A 20,134-nucleotide genomic window follows, 5' to 3' on the forward strand; every position below is an offset into this window, starting at 1 on the left:
GCATCTCAGGCAAGACAATACCGAAAATTTGCAAGGGCTACAGCTATGTAAAAGCAGGATCGGTAATTACCTAATGGGCGCACGTTAGACGAATATTAAAAGAAGATTTCGCGGGTCACACAGAGATGCTTGCGCTCAAGCGTAACTACTGCAAGCGCGCCGCATATGCGATTCTATGGGCGCTCTCAAAACCCATCTCCCCCCCCCAGTGGCACTGCAGCGGTGGTCCGGATAACTAGACCTGTCACACCAGTTTCAAAGCATGCAGCAAGCCATACCCGTGCACTCTTTCATCTAGTGGCCGTGATACAGGGGATGTTTTTAGTAGTACAGTCAAATGCAGCTATAACGATCCCAGCTATAACGATCGATCGGTTATAACGACCATACTTCAGTGCATTTACAATTTTTTCATGCTACCCTTAGGAACTGCATCCACATACAGCGAATGTTTTTGAATGCCCCCAATTTTTACAACGAACACTTCTAACACGGTCGCAGTAAATAGATGATGCATACGAAGCAAAAGAAATTGGCTGCATGTCTGCATGCTTTCCTGCAAATGTTGCAGAAAGACGATACCACACAAGCCCTGGTCTCATCTACATAAGATATGAACGCCATCTAGCAGTGCGCCGGGAAACAGGAGCTTGTGCAGAACCCAAAGCCACTGCCATGTGCCAGCACCGTATCATTGGCAGAGTGCTTTTTTGTGCATAGCATCGCATGTTGCATTTTCAGTGCAGCGTAAGAAACACTAGGATCTTTAGAATTGCGAATCTATATATACTGTAGTAAAGGAACACACCACCTGATGCTTACGTACACTCGAACTCGATATAATGAACCCAAATATATTGAAGTAAGTGAAGAATAGTCTTGCAATAAAGTGTGAAGAATGAACCTTTATAACCAATTTTTCGATATAACAAACTTATGTTCATGTAAGATGCAACTGTGTTATAATGACGTTTGAGTGTATTGATGTGGCACCTCAGATATGCGTAATATTTTCTTTTGGTTTACAATGTTTGCAAGTATGAACACAGCCACCAGTTCAAGATGCCTGGCCGTTGAGGAACTGCTTATACTTTGGCTGGACCACTGAACCATGTGACAGACAGACAGACCGAAATTTCTGCATTCAAGTATCCCAAGAAAGATTATTATCTTTAAAAAAAAGTTAAAACAGGCATTCTAAAGCTGCGATGGGTGCACGCTCGCATGTGCCCACTGACATTTACTTGCAACTAATATATAGTAGATTGAGCCAAGCACTGCATGCAGAGTTTGGACGATGCGAGTGAGGTCACTCAACTTTTAGGCATTTCATCCCTGGCAGAATGAAAGTGAAGAAAACAAAAAGAAATAGCAGGCACCATGAAGACTTGCGGTCAGCTTTCGCTAGAAACATTTTCTGATGCTGTTGTCGGCATCTACGACCACTGACGATTAACACAACAATGCCTTCGAATGCAAGAGGCATAAACGTGAAAAGTGATAATGTTTGTCGCATAAAAATTCTCTACGATGCTCAACTCGCCAACACCACAACAAGCCACAAATGGTTTTCCACCTTTTGGTAACGCCAAAGACCAGTCAATCAATAATGACTTCCTCGCGGTTGTGGTGATGCCTAAATGAATACGCATAAAAAAGAGAAAGAGAGGTGGCAATGAATGTGCCATTTTGACTCATCGCTAACAACCATATCACAGTCACCTTAAGATGTCTGCTCAACTGCACAAAGAGATGACTGCCACCTTAGCTCAGTTGGTAGAGCATCGGACACGTTATTTGAAGGTCACAGGTGCAGGGGTGGAAGTGGACTTCAGTATTTTGGAGCAGCTTTTGGGGGAGCTTTAGGGACAGAAATAATGCAGTTCTGGAGCAGCTTTGGAGCAGTAAACGGGGAGTTTTGGAACAGCTTTGGAGCACCAAAAGTAGTGTTTTGGAGCATAAAAATTTAGTTTAGGAGCAGATTTCTCGGGTCACACATCACTGTTAATTATTGTTTCTGTTTCTTCATAAACACACAAAAAAAATTCAGTGGTTTTCATTAAGGAATCAATGCTGATCTAAATAAATAAATAAATATATATATATATATATATATATATATATATATATATATATATATATATATATATATATATATATTTACCATCTAAGTTTTCGATTAACATGCGAGGAAACCTAACATGCGATTTCTCTAATGTGGTGTACCTACTCGAATGTAACGTGTGCAGTATGCAGTACATCGGACAAACCGAAACACCATTTAGGATTCGCTTCAATAATCACAGAGCCCATGCGAAATCAGCCCCAAGTCTACCTCTATCAAAACATCTCAATCTTCCCGACCATGCATTCAACAAACTATCAGTAACACTCTTAAAGACGGGATTTAAACCAAACCGAGAACGTGAACAATGAGAGTCATACCTTATACACCGATTTAAAACTATCAATTGAGGAATAAATGAGAATCCGGGTACACTTGCAGCAATTAAAGCATTAGAAATCAATAACGGCAATAATGAAAATAATAACTGAGTTCACGACACTGCGGATGCAAAGGGCACTGGACAACAACTCAAAATATTTCCAAGTATAACTACTCTTCCTAAGTACAGCTGTCGTCTGTTTCTGTTTTTACCTTACTATTCAATCAATTGTGCCAAGCATGACATGCCCAACAGCAACCATGTGCACAATCGGAAGGGCCCTACTGCACGCGTAATGCAGAAGTGGGCAAGAATTGACATTGCACCCGCTTGCCAGCCTCTGTGGCAATACGCCTTGCCCCTCTTTCTACGACGAGATGTCTATGAGGCGCTGAGTAGTTGAAGGCTTAAACTTCTTAAAAAAGCTCTTTTCCTCCACACCGAACCGCCAGAACCAGAAGGTGCCGTCTGGTCGGGAACAATGCGTTAGTGAAAGGAAGGATACACAGACCGCAGACATCCTAAAGGTGAAAAGGAGAAAAGGTAGAGAGATGGAGGGGGAAGGGGAAGGAAGAATGAAAGGGGGCGCCCGGGAGAGTCCACCTTATATTCTTTTTTTTCTTTTTTTCCTCTTTCCCTTTTTCCCCTCTGATTTAAGATTGATTGTGTGTGTGTGTGTGTGTGTGTGTATGTGTGTGTGTATATATATATATATATATATATATATATATATATATATATATATATATATATATATATATATATCTTGTAACGGGGTTTATTTGCAGAGCAGAACGCAGAAGGCGAAGCAGTCAGCAGCGTCCAGCCAAGCGCAGCAAGCACGAGCTTATGCTGATGGCGATGCCCCTGAGGCACCGAGAAATGCCGCTGAGGCCCCTCTTCTTCACTACAATCGCTCTCCGCAGAAAAAGACGCCACCCTGGCGGATTAGGGAGAGGAAACGACTAATGGGTCATAATATGGCTTGAGGCGAGAGACGTGGACAGTGTCGCGACCGCGGTAGCGTAGGTCTGTGGATGAGATGATGGGCTCCACGATATAGTTGACGAGTGACGTTTTCTCCACAACGCGGTAGGGCCCGATGTATTTGGGAAGAAGTTTTGCGGAGCGGCCTGGTGCGGTAGAAGGTGCCCGAAGCCATACCAATGAACCAGGTGGGAAGTTTGGAGCCGAACGGTCCCCAGTCTGGCGGGATTGCTGCTGCCACTGGTCCTCTGTAGAAAAAGAGCGGGCAAGCTGGCGGCATTCTTCAGCATGTCGAGCAGCTTCGAACAGAGTTGTACTTTCGGACTCATAAGGTTTATATGGGAGAATATTGTCTACTGTATTTGAAGGTTCTCGTCCGTACAGAAGAAAGTATGACGAAAACCCAGTAGTAGCTTGTACGGCAGTATTATACGCGTAGGTGACGAACGGGAGAACTTGGTTCCAATTTGAATTATCAGAGGCGACGTACATCGACAGCATATTGCCAAGAGTACGGTTGAAGCGCTCCGTCATGCCATTAGTTTGAGGGTGGTACACTGTACTTGTGCGGTGCGCGATTCGGCATTCGTTGAGTAATGTTTTCAAGGCGTCAGAAAGGAAGGCACGGCCTCTGTCACTTAAGAGCTCACGAGGGGCACCATTACGCAGAATGAAACGTTACAACAGAAATGTTCCAACGTCACGGGCTGTGGCAGTCGGCAGCGCGGCTGTTTCGGCATAGCGTGTGAGATGGTCTATTGCAACAATAATCCAGCGATTACCAGCTAGAGTTGATGGTAGTTGTCCGTAAATGTCAATGCCGACGCGATCAAAAGGCCGACTAGGACAAGGAAGAGGTTGTGACGGGTAGATTTGCCCGGGAGGTAACTTTTGTCGTTGGCACTGAGCACACGAGCGAATGAATTTCCGCACGTAGTTATACATGCCACGCCAATAAAATCTGAGTCGAAGCCTAGCGTATGTCTTGAAGAGGCCTGCATGGGCGCACTGTGGGTCCACGTGAAAAGCTTCGCAGATAGCAGCTCAAAGATGGCGGGGTATCACAAGGAGACACTAGCGACCGTCAGAAAGGTAGTTGCGTCGATAAATAAGATCATCCCTTAGGCAAAAGTTGCTAGCCTGGCGGCGGAGAGCGCGAGACGGCGAAGGAGTGAGAGGATCAGAAAGAATGCTTATGAGGACACTGATCCAGGGATCTTTTCGTTGTTCCATGGTCATGTTGCGCAAGGTGAATGACGCAAGTGCAGGCTCGAGAGAAGAGAGGCAAACACCTTCATCCGATATGAGTGAGCGAGAAAGGGCGTCGGCGTCCGTGTGCTTATGACCGGATCTGTAAATAACGCGGATGTCGTATTCCTGAAGTTTGAGCGCCCAGCGAGCAAGTCGTCCGGAAGGGTCTTTAAGTGTGGATAGCCAACAAAGGACGTGGTGGTCAGTGACGACGTCGAATGCGTGACCATACAGGTAGGGGTGAAATTTTCCAAATAATAGCTAGACACTCTTTCTCGGTTACGGAGTAGTTAGCCTCGGCTTTCGTCAAAGTTCGGCTTGCGTACGCGACGACATATTCATCAAACCCTGCCTTTCGTTGCGCGAGCACTGCGCAACGAAAGGGGGCATGGTCTTTACCTATGCCAAGGGTGGACAGGCTGGACAAAGAGTCGTCGAGCACCGAGGGACGTCGGGTGGAAAGACGTTGTCTGCGCAACTCGTCAAAACTCTGGCATAACTCGGTCAGTTCTAGGACAGTGCGAGGACTCTTAGAAAGCAACATTTGGAAAGCATCGTCCTCAATGCCCTTCATGATGTGTTTGATCTTAAGCTCTTTGGATATCGACTCGTTGACTCGCTTGCAAAGGTCCAGAATGTCCTCAATATAGCTTGTGAAATTCTCACCAAGCTGCTGGGACCGAATATGCAAGCGTTGTTCGGCACGGCGTTTGTGTACCTCAGGCCATCCGAAAACTTGTGTGAGGCTCGTTTTGAAGACCGACCATGTAGGGAGTTCTGCTTCGTGGTTTATAAACCACAGCTTGGCCACATCCGACAGGTAGTAGGAGACGTACGCCAATTTGGCGGCGTCATCCCATTTGTTGTGAGTACTCACTCGCTCGTACATTGAAATCCAGTCATCAACGTCCTTTTCTTCTGTGCCTGAGAAAACAGGGGGATCTTGCAGACGCAGAGAACCAACCGGCGCAGAGAACAGTAGGCGGTGCCAGTGGAGGAGTTGGAGCGGCACTTGCGTCGGTAGGCATAATGGATGGTAAAATGCGATTTCGAAGCTCCAGGGTGATCGAAACCCAGCACCTCCACCACTTCTAAGGGGGTTTATTTGCAGAGCAGAACGCAGAAGGCGAAGCAGTCAGCAACGTCCGGCCAAGCGCAAGCACGAGCTTATGCTGATGGCAATGCCCCTGAGGCATTGAGAAATGCCGCCGAGGCCCCTCTTCTTCACTACAATATATATATATATATATATATATATATATATATATATATATATATATATATATATATATATATATATATATATATATATATATATATATATATATATATATATATATATATATATATATATAACCTCACATTAAAGCTAAAAGCAACGCTAAAAAAAACAGTTATAGAAAAAACATAAGCAGCGCTCTGGACAGCTACTAGACCTCAGACGAATGAAAAAATTTAATGTTCAAATGTTGTGATGTCCAAATGTGATTAAAACACCGCATCCAACATGAACAGCAACTCAAGACTAGAGATGAACTAATATAATAAAAGTTTTATTCATACTAAACCAATAGGGCTCTGCAAAAATAAATGTGAAAAACTTGGCATGCTCTGGTCATTGAAGTGCCACAGCCGACATGAGAACAGGCAAGAAATTAAGAAATTTAGATGGAATCAAGTTAAATTTTTTTATTACAATAGGAATTATATCATCACTCGACGGGTTTTCCCAGTCGCGGCCCTGTTCCGGGTAAACTACAAGTTGGTAGCCTTCCCCACCCATCGTACGTTCTACCCGCGCGTAAGTTTCACAACCTTGGGTAATGAACGCTGCTCAAGCAGACAATAAATGAGGAGGCCGATCTCCCTTGCTCAGAGGGCACACGTGATGGCATTCCACTGTGTGTTAGACTTGCCGTCGAATGCGCAAGCAGAGAAGAAACATGTCACCCGTCTTGAACGAGCATGAAAAGACGCAGGGGAAAGGAGTCGCTCAAGCAGCAGCGGTGAACTTTGATTTTAAGGGCGTAATTGCGATGAGCTGGCGTGCGTGCGTTAATGGCAAGCATCAGCGTGCGACTCGTAAACTGCTCTATGTGGTGCGCTCTCAACGGGAAGAGATTGTACAGCCACTCCAAGGCATTTCTCCCTGGAGCGGCCGTACTTATTCTCTTACACCAGCGTTTTGTAGAGTGTCGCGATGTCGGATCCAAAAGAGTTAGCTGTCAGCCTTCGTATTGTCATGGGGTTGTGATGTTGACGAAGGCAGAAGCCGCTGTTTTCATGAGTACAATTTTTATTTGGGCAAACATGTGCCTAGAAAACGAAAAGTCGCTCTACATGCAAAACACTGATAGCATCAAATAAGAACGTCGGCCGTCGATAATCTGGCAAGCAGCAAAGTGCGTCAGAATTTATACACGTGCCATCAAAAATTCAAGCGTTATTGCTAGCGACCCCAATACGTTCCTGAACAAACTAATGTACGCATCGTGCGCATAATGTCATCGCAAGGTTCTAAGATTATCTAAATGTTTCCCAGTCATTCGGGCGCTGTTTGCACAAAGCAGTCTTACATGCGTAATGGTGCAGTAACAAAAATAAAAGAAAGGAGTGCGTGCGGCATTACCATTACAACATTACAAATTGTTGCTATTGCAGTCATTTCTTTGCCAGTAAAACCGATTTTTTTTTTTTTTTTTCAGTTTATATGGTTCCACTAACAGCTTTGCTGTTAAAACATATATAGAGTCGCATAACCCTAAAAAGTTCTGGCAAATAATTTCACCCTACAACAAGTCTCCTAATCACATTACAATACACGATAATGAACTAACGCCCCTCTCTGATGAAGCTTCTGCTATTGCTTTCAATGAGTACTTCGCCTCTGTTTTTACACAGGAAGATTATTCCAATGTGCCATTTGTTCCAGATCACCCTTTCGCTTTAATGGCCCCTATCATTGTCACTGACAAAGGTACAGCACAACTCATCACGAATCTTAAGGTTTCTACTTCATCAGGCATTGATAACATTAACTCTAAAATACTGAAGAACACCACAAATATTTCCAGCCATTTCCTCTGTCTCCTATTTAACCAGCCCAAGGACTGAAAGATTGATTGGTAAGGTGATTCCCGTATTTAAGTCCGGTGACAGGCACTCGCCCCGTAATTATCGACCCATTTCACTTACATGCATATCCTGCAAACTACTTGAACATATCGTGGCTTCTCGTATCTACGATCACCTTGAATCAAACAACTTCTTCTTCTCTAATCAGCATGGCTTTAGAAAAGGCTACTCATGTGACACCCAGTTATTCGAATTCACGACTGACCTTCACTTTAATGTGAACGCTAACAAACAAACCGATTGCCTCTTCCTTGATTTTGCCAAGGCATTCGATACTGACCCTCATTATTATTTATTCTCTAAATTGGCTGCACTTCATATTAATTCATTAATCCTGTCTTGGCTACGAAACTTCCTCTCTTTGCGTGAGCAACTTACGGTGATCAATGACATTTCATCTAACCTTTGCGATGTCACATCCGGTGTTCCCCAAGGCAGTGTAATAGGTCAGTTTCTTTTTCTAATAAACATTAATGATTTGCCCGATAACCTTTCATCCACAGTTAGGTTGTTCGCCGATGATAGCGCCATATACCGCAACATTAAATGTTTTAATGATCATTCCGCTCACTAAAATGACCTAAACCTAACATTCTGGTGGTGCGAAACTTGGCAGATGTCCCTTAATGCCTCTAAATGCAAGTTAGTCTCGTTCACCCGAAATCATACCATTTCAGCATTTCACTATAAGATTGATAACGCCGTTGTTTCAGCTACACCATCTTACAAATATTTAGGCGTTCACCTTACATCGGATCTATCCTGGACTACGCATATAGCAGCTGTCTCATCGAAAGCCTTTCAATCTCTCGGATATCTCTGCAGAAACTTGCGCAACGCTCCTTCTAACGTACGCGCATTATGATATATTACTTATGTTCGCCCACAGCTAGAGTATGCATGGTCCACATGGTCACCATATCAAGATTACCTGGTACGTATGTTGGAAGCCATCCAGAATAGGGCAGCGAGATTCATCTCTGGAAACTACGACTATCACTCAAGCATCACATTAATGAAACAAGACCTTGCATTTTCAGTCACTTGAAATACGCAGCAACTTTCATAGGTACATTTATAGTAACGAAATTCCCTGTTTGCCACTTTATTCTCCTGCGCGCACTTCCCGGCGCATTCACAATGCACATAGTTTCATGCGCATTCATGGTCACACGCAGGCATTTAACTTATCATCACTACCTCGAGCCATTGCATATTGAAACGATCTTCCGGATCATGTTGTATTCATTTCTAACCGTGAAACTTTTCGTGATAACCTGATTTCGTTGCACTCTAATATTGTATAACGCTGTTGCACCTTGAATTTTGTAATCTTTCTTTATTTATATATTTTCGCCTGCTTTTCTCCTTTATTGTTATTTCGTTTGTATACTGATGCCCCCCTTACTCAATGCCCTTCAGTGGGCCTGTAAGGTATTTTGAATAAACAAATAAATAAATAAATAAATAATGAGGTGTGCACACAAACGCCATATTAACAAGATTCATGCATTCTGTTCACGTGGCGCAAGATTCATGCATGAACCGAAACAGACGTCAGACTTTGCCCAAGTGGCACTGCAAAAAACACTGTCATCGGCGCCCTCATCGCCGCGCTGGCCATAACTTGGTAGTGCAAAAAGAGCCGTCCGCAAGTGGACGTAGATAGGCCCTTGTCTTTCATTGGTTTTGAGGCACGGTTTCCTGAAAATCAAGGACCTGGCAAGCTTCTCCCATCAAACCAACTTCGCTTCAGAAAAGTAGGAAGGTCATCAAAACAAACTGCGGGTACAAGGCAAAATATGTTTCGGTTATTTCAGTGTGCTGCGATTTGCAACTTAAATGCAAGCAAGCATAGCATGACATCGTATATGGCAAGCACTTCGACGTGCGTTCTGTAACCCCTAACCGTATAAATTTGGGCATACACATGTTGTCAAAGCAATGAAATGAGTTACACAAGCAATGTATTTTATGATCAGTGTTACGAAGCTTTTCCGGCGCAAATGGCCCCAGCAATTTTCATTTTTGCAATTGAATTCTCCATCCATCTCTTGCTTCCTGTGCGTTTAACTGTTTTATTATGCATCCTAGCATGTTCTGTTGACTGTTATATTTTGTTTGTCTATACTCCAAATGAGAATTCATGCGTGTCCACTTTTTCGGTGTACAATAAAAGGCAACACCAAAGCTTTCAAGATAGCTCCGGCAATCACAGAGACCAACAAATAGAAAAACTTGGGTTGTAGTCACGACCAATATTTTGCGGTTTACCTGTATGACGTAAGTGTTTGCATTTGCTAGTTAAAGCTGAAACTTCAAACCTTCAAAGCCTACATGCACGATACCGCGTGGTAGCAACCACCTCAGATTGTCGGTGGTCATGGAGTGTGCAATGTTTATAGCATGCGTCACCAGTCTAATTTTGCACGGTGCGCACCACCATCAGAGGCTCTGTTGAGTTTTATAATCAAAGTTACCTCGGTTCTCCGTCAAGGCTTCTAAAAACATGAAAAATTGAATTGCTGCACAAACTTGAAGAAAAAACACGAGAGACAGGAAAGAGTGCAGTGGAAACTGCACTCTTTCCTGTCTCTCGTGTTTTTTCTTCAAGTTTGTGCAGCAATTCAATTTTTCAAGTATGAACCAACTAGTCTGCAAAAAAGTATTGCTTCTAAAAACAATAACAGGAGACCTACATTATCACACTTTCTCATGCGAACGGCTGTGGAGAATGTGAGTAATTCGCTTAGCCAACACGTTTGCAGTGGTCCGTATCTAGCGCTCTCGCCATTCTGCTTTGCAACAACTACAAAAATCGGTAAAACTGAAGTCTTTTATGTCCGTGGCAATTCCTAACACAACAGTAGCGTCGACTGTAGTTTTTCTTCGTAGAGCGCGGAGCTGTTTCGTCAGCTGTTCTTTTCGCAGTCACTCTGGTGAGTGAACCAGCAAGCACGTCATGGCAGTTCTGAGAGCCGTTTGACTAACGGAGAAAAACTCATAGTTTTTTTTCTGAGTGTTCCATGCGCAAACAAGTTTAATATTTAGTTCAATCATTGTTTCGCCCGTGTTTGTTACACCTTGCTGTGCAGCAAAGTGTGCAAGGGGGTCGGGCTTTACAATACCCAAAAGAGTGCCAACAGGTGGCACTGCACATTTGCAAAACTCTAGAGTCTGACATCTGTACTATGTGACCAAACTAATTTGATATGGACGCGGTGGCGTCTTTTGAGTAGCCCACGCTTGTTGCTCAGACGATGATAAAACTCGACTAAATTTGGCGTTGCACACACAAATTGCCGTTTAGGTGCAGCAGGTGAGATTGGCGCAGAACGGCACAATCGGTGCAGCACTTCCACCCCTGCAGGTGCAGTCCCTGCAGGCAATAAGTAATCTTTTTGTCCGCCTTTCTTTCTAGACATTTGCAATACAATTACTTCTAGCAACATATCTATACTTTCCTTGGCGTTATTGTCTGCCAGTTCTTATTATTTTGTGCCTAACAAAGAAAACGAGCCCTAAAATTCACACTTCCTTCCTCCATTATTTAAATATGCAACAATCACAATCTCTACAATGTTTTATTAGATTTGTGTTGAAAAATGTTCAATATGCAATGTGTAACCAACTCCTGCGGCATTTCTGCAAACTGAAAGAATTGGGCTGAAGTATGAAAAATAATGCTATTCTGCCTCTGTTGGAGGCGGTGATCGAGGGTGGCGAGACTATACAAACAGGACGCAGATTGCCGAGATACTGAACACTTTACTGTGCAAGCACCGCCTTTTTATAGCAGTGGCCCAAGAACAACGTGAGATGACGTCACAATACAAACATTGCAGGCTACAACAAATAAATCAAATTACACCGGTTTAAAGACTATATCGCAGCCCTTTATTTTTCAAGTTTGTTGATAAAAAAAACACTACTCGGCATACACCGTCACTTCTGTTTCACCATATCAAATTCAAAGTTATTGCAGCTTACCCTGTTTGAATTGGCTGGTCATACTGGATGCCTTTGGCCAACTCGGCCACACCCATGAGTGCTTGAGGAAAAAAACATGAACAAAATTATGACACTTTGTAGTTATGCATGCTTTATAGCCCTGTCACACGGGAAAACCAATGCCATTTGATGAAAACAGCATTTTCTGTCAAATGAGTTCCCAAAACACATTCACATTCAATTTCGAACAGTATAAGTAGTCTCGACAAAAAATTTTATGGTTTATAATATCTTGTTCTTTACTAGATCAACTTATTACTGGTTTGATGACATAATAAATAGCAAGCACGAAAGTTAAAAAAAAAAACACACTCAACTAGAGCGGCTGGATGACGACCATGTTTGACATTTGCTATGTTGTCGTTGTTGCCTGCATCGCGGATGTTGATCGTTTTATTGCACGTGTTGTGGTGATTAAATTCATAGATACACAGTATCGCTGCTGCCGTCTCATTTCTGCTGTCAAGAAGTCAGTCGTGCGCCCCATTTCAGCTGACTGTACTCAACCTCGATCGCACATATCGTTGGCCATGTTGGTTTTCGAGTGTCGTGCAGCTGAGGCAAGTTGTATAAAATGGCTGCGTTTATATTCGGGGAGCACCTTTTAACTCATAAAAATTAATTTTGTGGATACACGTCCATTGCATGCAAGATTCAGTATATTTTTATTTTTCCCAATATCAACAGCTCAGAAGGGCTAACGCCATGGTCATCATTTCAAAATGACATACGTTTTCATCATGTGACAGCTTGCAGGTAAAATGACATTAGGTCCGTTTAATGCCATTCGCTGTGAATGACATTAGATTTGCCGTGTGACAGAGATATTAGAAGCATTAACTCATTTCATTTTAGAAATGAACCCAATGAACCCTGTATCCCACACTTAGTAAAGGCAACACTTAAAACAAACATCGATAAGAAAAGATAAAGCACAGGCATCAAAATATCACCAATGTGGAGCATTTTTCAGAGTACCAACAATTCAACTACATTTTAAAACAGCAAAAGCAGCACAAGAGGCGGGATGATGGGAGGACAGTAGACAAGGCGCTCATGTCTCACCATCCTGTGTCCAGTGCTCTTTCTTGCCCCATTAAAATCGTGTACCAAACAGCCCAGTTAACTGCTCTCCTGCAGTTCATATAGTAAAAACATTTAAAAAAAAACTTTCTAAACACATATAAAAAATGTATAAACACCCTGAGAGAGAAATAGCCTCTCAGGTAAACCCCATCAGAGCTCCACAGTGGCATAAGTATATTCCCTCCAAGTGCAAATTGTATCTGCAAAGCGGGAAAATACGATAAAATCTCATTCATTTGAATTCAGTTATTTCAACATCCCGCTTCACTCGAAGGATTCCTGCAGTCCCACATTTTGCAATGATTTTTGAGTAGATAATTTGAAGCTGCCGTCATCACCAGTACGGTTAATTCAAAAACTTTGGGTATCATGCGGCAATTCTTGATCCTGATTCCAAAGAGCATTTCTATGGAAACGACAGCCCTTAGGAACCACAAGACAATGCAGTATAGTGATACTAATGAGTGACAGGTGAAGCACCATAGCCTGCCAGCGAAAAGAAAAGGGGCTTCGCCTCCATGAGGACAAGAGGAGACGTGGCAATTAAAACTATTTTTGTTATTTATGAAGACAAAGTGATGAAATGTGGGATTCAGATGTCACTTGTTTTGCTGACATCATAATAGAAATCAGTTTCGAGCTATTTCATGTCGTTTTTGAGTTACAACACTTGATAGTCTCTCAATGTCACCCCAAAATTAATAATTAGTCATAAGTGTGTCAAAATTTTTGCATAAGAATATTTACAAAAGCGTATTCTAGGTTGTAATGCTATTGGTTTGTTTTTTAATATTCGAGTAAGCACACAAAAGTTTTTTTTAATGTCCTGGTCATACTGTCTTACTAATGATTTTTACAAAAAGCGAATTATACAAATCTGTATGATGTACACACATATATGGACCGCTTTATGGCACTCACCAATTTCTCAAGATCTAAGTGCAGAAAACGGAAATGGTTATATCTTCATTTGTTGCAAAATGGCACAGCGATGACTGACAGCAACTGCTCAAAAATTGAAAGCTGAGAAAATAGAGCTCACAAGAATTTGAGCTAGAAGCTAATAAAACAAAAATCTGAAGAGAGCTGGCTTTATCTTTTATTAAAGAAACGCAATTTGTGGCTGTCTTGAGCTCTGATCTGTCCTCTTTATGACAGGAGGAGTGGACACAGGTGAACAAACCAAGGACAAAAGGAGGAAAAGGAAAAAAAAAACAACAACATGCTGTTTGCAGTCCTCGAGTAAGGGAGGAGGGCGGTTATTCAGGAAACCTTTGCACCAGTGCCAACGCGGAAGCAGTGTACTAGCGACACTAGCATGGCTCCGGTCACTTGCTGCTGGCTGTGCGTGGCTCAACATGGCATGCGTGATCCCTTCCTTATAATCTGCGCTTGAGAGTTTTCTTTCGGGAAAAGCATCGTCATTATCAAGTTCGCTACAGATATCACGTTAGATAACTGGTTCGTAAATTTGAAAGCTCTTACAAAGGCTTCATCACACAAGCTTTTGCATTTGCTGCCAGTGCTCGGTCTTACATTAGCTTGGCGGGTTTCCATCGTTGATCTGCTGGCCGCGAACACAAACTTCGTGTCACGCACACTGTTCTTGGTTCAGTATTTGAGTGCAATTTTTTCGACAACCGAATTTCATGTCTTGGAGGTACTTCTCGCGACAGCATACCAAATGGCAGGCTAGGCCTAATCAGCGTTGGTTGCATTTCGGTAGTGGTTGCATGCAACGAAACTTCATTTGAATGAAACCACTTTCCTGCCTACATCGCCAGCAACCCTGATCATGCATCATTCAAGACTGCTATTTTTGACTTGTAACACCACTCCTCTCTGTAAGCCGTAAATGGCATTGAGAGTATTTAAATAAATAAAAAATAAATAAAACTCTTCACATTGGCTGCATTTGATGGGTAGAAATACATATCATTAATGATAATGAGAGTGGCATGTGCGGCACTCAAATGGTGGTTTGCAATTCGATTGTGATGTCTTGAAATCGGGTGCACGCTCGCGAAATCGAACGATTGGCGTCTTTCCGCGCATGAAATTCATGATTCAACACAGTTTCTGTGTAATGCGTAAAATCGAGATGGTCTAAGATAGTAGGTAAATTTCAGCGATGTTACTTTCTTATTTTAGATCCCCCCTCCAATTTCACAATTCATTTATTTGGCAACACGATTTTTCGGGCGTTAATGTTTTATAACATTCCGATATTAAAATAGTTTCAAGCATCAATTTTGGGACAAATGAGACTGCATGCTCAGCGCGTTTTGTGCAAGTGCGGCCCTTGAAAAAGGTTGCTTTAGTAAGTTATAGTGTGGTACCGCTTATAGTGGAGATACAGTCCAACCCTCTTATAACGATCTTAGACATAACGATGTATCAGTTATAACAACCATATTTCGGTGCACTTACAAGTTTCCTATGCTACCCTTTGAAACTGAGTCCACATATAGCGAACTTTTTTCAAAGCCTCCTACTTCTACAACAAACACTTCCGACATGGTTGCGGTAAAAATACAAAGCATATGAAGCGAGAAAAAATGTTAAAAAAAGGCATTCTAAAGCATATAGATGTGCTCTCGCATGTGCGCCACTGCAGGACAGTTTACATGCGACGAAGATATCATATGACCGGCGACGAGTAATCAACAATGCCTTCGAACGCAAGAAGCTATAAATGCGAGAAGTGATAACTTTTGTCGCATATAAGTTCACTGCCATGCTCAACTCTCCAACATGTGCTGTATTTTCATGCTGTATTTTATTCCTTGTAAACTTGTAATCCCTCCCCTCTATGATGCAGCATGGCCTTGAGGGTAAATAAAATGAAATGAAATGAAATAATGTGCCGTAAAAGGTTTTCCACCTTTTGGAAATGGCAGAGATCAGTCGATTAGTGATAGCAACTTCCGCGCGGTTTCAGTGGTGCCTTAACGGATAAGTGTCAGAAAATAGCGATGGCGTGCCATTGACTCATCGTAGGCAACCTTATCACATCATCTGCAGATAGCTGCTCAGCCGAGCGACTGCAGTACAACCTCGTCATGCTGCCGTTCGCAAGTTCGTCGCCGCGTCGTGAGCAGCCGCTTGCGCGTGTAGCTTGCAAAATTCTTTGTGTTCACGCACAGGCTACTCGCCGCACCCGAGCATGATCCCGAGAGAAGTATGTGTGAGGAACACACGAACGCCCGCATACGTTGGACTCCAGGCGAACGGGCATGCAGCAGCGAGAGCCAAGTAAGCGACGTGCTGCACGCAACTAGCCAGGAATTATTGGTTTGATATGGTGGTACCGCGCTTCAGTGGAACCACAGTAGAACGACAGTGGAATAACATGAGTTTATCACGAACGTGCTTGAATTCACTTGTGAGCAAACGGGCGTCGTTTAACCAGCGAAAAGGCCTAACTTGTCAGCGGAGGGATTGTTCTTACTTTTGAATAAATATCCACAAGAAAAAAAAAAAGGTTTGGCCACTAAGGGGTCGTTTTTATGGGCCGGTTCATATACAACAAACTACTGATATAACGACCATCTATCACGACACTTTTGAGTTCAATGTAAACAGGTTCCACTGTATTGACGACTACCGCTACTTAAAGATGATTGGTGGAGTTTATTGGCGCAAAGGCCAGATGTGGCCAAAGAGTGCCAGAGCGATGATAATGAGCTGTGCGATACGCAGTGTGGATAAAACAGATGTGACGTGGCTGTAAATGGGCCTAAAAACAGTCGCTGTAGGTGCGTAAAATATACATAGAGTAAAATTATGGCAGTGACAAATGATGTGTGCTACGAAGACATAAAATTAATTAAAAATGATACCTATATGAAATAAAAACTTGGCCTGGAGCACTAGTGCCTCGGCAGATCCCTTAAAACAAGGTCATGGAGACCTGGGCTCATTGAAAGCTGCTATCACAGCGGCATCTTCAGGACAGAGTATGCGCTATGAACTTGTTGATCTAAAAAAATTCAATATTACATCTTTTAGAAAGCCAAGGATTGATTTTGCATCAAAAAGTGGCTCTTCGCCGAGAAACAGAATTAGATGCAGAGGAAGAAGATAGCGCTATGCTAAAGGAAAATATTTCTTTCTTTCTCTTTCAGCTTCCGGACACTCCAGGAGGACGTATTAGCCTCTCGCCACATCTACCACAAGTAGGAGGTTCATCGCCAGTCAGCAAAAAGCTATGGGTACCATATGCGTGTCCTATTCTGAGGCAACAGAATAGGAGATCAGTTTGCCGTATTCTCGTAGCAGAGGGCCAGTAACCTAACTGCGGCTTAATGAAGTGAAGCTTATTATTTATTTCTGTGTCCCACAAGCGTTGCCAGTGGCTTCGCAGTTTCTTACGCAGGAAGGGTTTTAGATCTGTAGCGGGGACAGTAGCCGTAGGGTTAATAGCACGCAATATAATTGACGTGGCCATTTGGTCAGCTGTCACATTGCCCTCGATGCTTCTATGGCCAGGTACCCAGCAAATAGTAACATGCTGGTTGGACATATACGCTGTACACCGAACAGAATACAGCTCAATTATTACCGGATTTCTGAATCTAAAAAAAAAGATCTTAATGCATTTACGATGCTTAACGAGTCTGTAAATATAATTTATTTTTGTATGTTTGATTTTCATATATGCTTTACAGTGGACAATAGTGCATAATCCTCAGCTGTAAAGATACTTGTTTCCGGGTGCAGTACACCAGATTCCGAGAAAGATGGTCCGACAGCTGCATAAGCCACCACTGCATGCGACTTAGAAGCGTCGGTATAAAACTCTACGCATGAGTAGTTGGACTGGAGTTGTCAGAAATGCATTTTATTATGTGCTTCTGGTGCGTGTTTAGTGATCTCGACAAATGAGGTGTCACAATGTATAAGCTGCCACTGCCACGGCGGTAAAAGTTTCGCTGTGGGCATAGGACAAATTTTTAGCAGTGGAACACCCATTTCCTCACTTAAGCTTCTCACACAAAGAGAGAACGGCTTTCTCGCTGCAGATCGATTATGGAAGAAGGTGGCAGCGGTCATATTGTTTATAGTTGAATAAGAAGGATGCTTGCTGTTTGCGCGTGCCTTTATAAAATATGTGAAACTGCTATAAGATCGCTGCAGGTGAAGTGACCACTGATTCGACCCTACATAGAGACTCTGGATCGGACTTGTCCTGAAAGCATCGGTTGCAAGTCGGATACCCAGATGATGAACGGGATGTAGAATTTTTAATGCACTTGGCATGATGCACTTGGAATGATAAATTATAGAGGCATAATTAAGGCGCGACCAGACAAGGCTTTTGTACAACTTCAAGAGCCACTTTCGATCACTACCCCATGTTGTACGTGATAGGAGCTTTAGGACGTTCATCGCTTTCAGACATTTCATTTTTACATACTTAATATGGGGAATAAACGTGAGCTTAGAATCTAAAGTGGTTCCCAGGAATTTATGCTCGCTGCTCACAGAGAGTTGGTTTCTCTTGATCACAACACTTGGTAGTGGCATTACTTTTCGTTTGTTGGAGAAAAGTACCCAAGTACTTTTCTGAGTGTTTATTTTAAAACCATTCTCATCCATGCATTTAGAGAATTTATTCATTCCAAGCTGCACTTGTCGTTCGCAGATAGACATATTGCATGATTTGAAACTCATCTGCACATCATGAACATACACGGAATAAAACATCGTGCTTAGTATTACTGACTGCAGGGAGTTCATTTTTACAAGAAAGAGTGTGCAACTAAGCATGCCCCCTTGCGGAACACCAGTTTCTTGGGTAAATAATCTAGAGAGAACGTTTCCCACTTTTACGCGAAAGGTTCGGTTAGACAGATAACTTTGAATTGTGTTCAAGGTGTTCCCATGGATGCCCATGGCGGCAAGATCCCGTAGAATCCCGAATCACCATGTGGTATCGTACGCTTTCTCTAAGTCTAAGAATACCGAAAGTACAAACTGCCTATGAATAAATGCATCTCTGATGTATGTCTCTATGCGAACAAGGTGGTCTACTGTCGACCTGCCCTCTCTGAAACCACACTGAAGGGGGGCTAGTATACTGTTGCTTTCGAGAAAGTAAATTAAGCGCCGGTTTAACATTTTCTCATATAGTTTGCATAGACAGCTTGTTAACGCTATTGGCCTGTAGCTGGCGGCCAAGGACGGGTCTTTGCCTTGTTTAAGTACCGGGATGATTATCACTTCTTTCCATGACAATGGAATATACTAAGCTGCCCACATGGTATTGAAGAGGGTTAGGGGTCTTTTTAGTGCTTCGGGGTGAAGGTACTTGATCATTTCATACATTATAGGATCGCCCCCTGGCGCCGAGTGGTTGCAGCACGCAAGAGATGCCTTAAGTTCAGCTGATGCAAATGGGCAGTTGTAAGTCTCTCTGGATAGACATTTACATTTAAGGGGCTGCCGCTCTTCATGTTCTTTGAATCTTAAGAACGTTTCTGTGTAGTGTGATGAACTTGAGACATATTCAAAGTGTTCACCTAGGCAGTCCGCCTGCTCCTCCATGCTCTCACCTCCGCTATTTACCAAGGGTAGGGGGTGCAACTACCGACCCATTAACTTGTTTACTTTATTACAAACCTCTGTTTCGTTGGTGTAAGAATTGATAACAGAGATGTACCTATTCTAACTTTCTTTCTTTGCAAGACGACGCGTTCTTCTGGCTTGTGACTTTATATGTTTGAAATTGACGAGGTGTTCAGCCGTTGAGAAATTTTGGAGTAATCTCCAAGCTTTATTTTGACTATTGCGCGCTTTCCGACAATCGTCGTTCCACCATGGGATGCGACGCTTATTAGTCATTCCATTAGTTTGCTTAATACATTTCACTGTAGCATCAATCATAAAACCTGTTAGGTATGCCACAGCATCGTCTATATTAAAATCAGCAATCCCATCTCCGTCTAAAAATGTGTTTTCTCGGAACAGTTCCCAGTTGGCTGACTTGGTGTTCCAACGAGGAAGGTCAGGCAAAAATGTATCTTCTTTTGTTAATTTCAACATAATCGGGAAGTGGTCACTCCCAATGGGGTTCTCGAGAACGGAACACTCCAGATATGGAGTTAGTGTACTCGAGACAATACTTAGGTCTATAGAAGAGTATGTGTTGTGTGTAGTGCTATAGTATGTTGGTTCTTTCTTGTTAAGTAAACATGCACCTGACAAAAACATAA

The 20,134-nt window shown here is 42.7% G+C and overlaps 1 protein-coding gene across 2 annotated transcripts in view; it reads right to left on the minus strand.

Annotated features, from left to right (window-relative positions):
- abs (ATP-dependent RNA helicase abstrakt) overlaps window positions 1–20,134 on the minus strand; it is a 160,751-nt gene that overhangs the window by 121,129 nt on the left and 19,488 nt on the right. For both annotated transcript variants that reach the window (XM_037426588.2, XM_037426587.2), the window contains exon 5: window positions 11,811–11,871. In XM_037426588.2, the coding sequence (XP_037282485.1) occupies window positions 11,811–11,871 (61 nt within the window). The remainder of the gene's footprint in view (window positions 1–11,810; window positions 11,872–20,134) is intronic.

This window comes from Rhipicephalus microplus, chromosome X (genome assembly GCF_043290135.1).
Source record: "Rhipicephalus microplus isolate Deutch F79 chromosome X, USDA_Rmic, whole genome shotgun sequence".
NCBI lineage: Eukaryota > Metazoa > Arthropoda > Arachnida > Ixodida > Ixodidae > Rhipicephalus > Rhipicephalus microplus.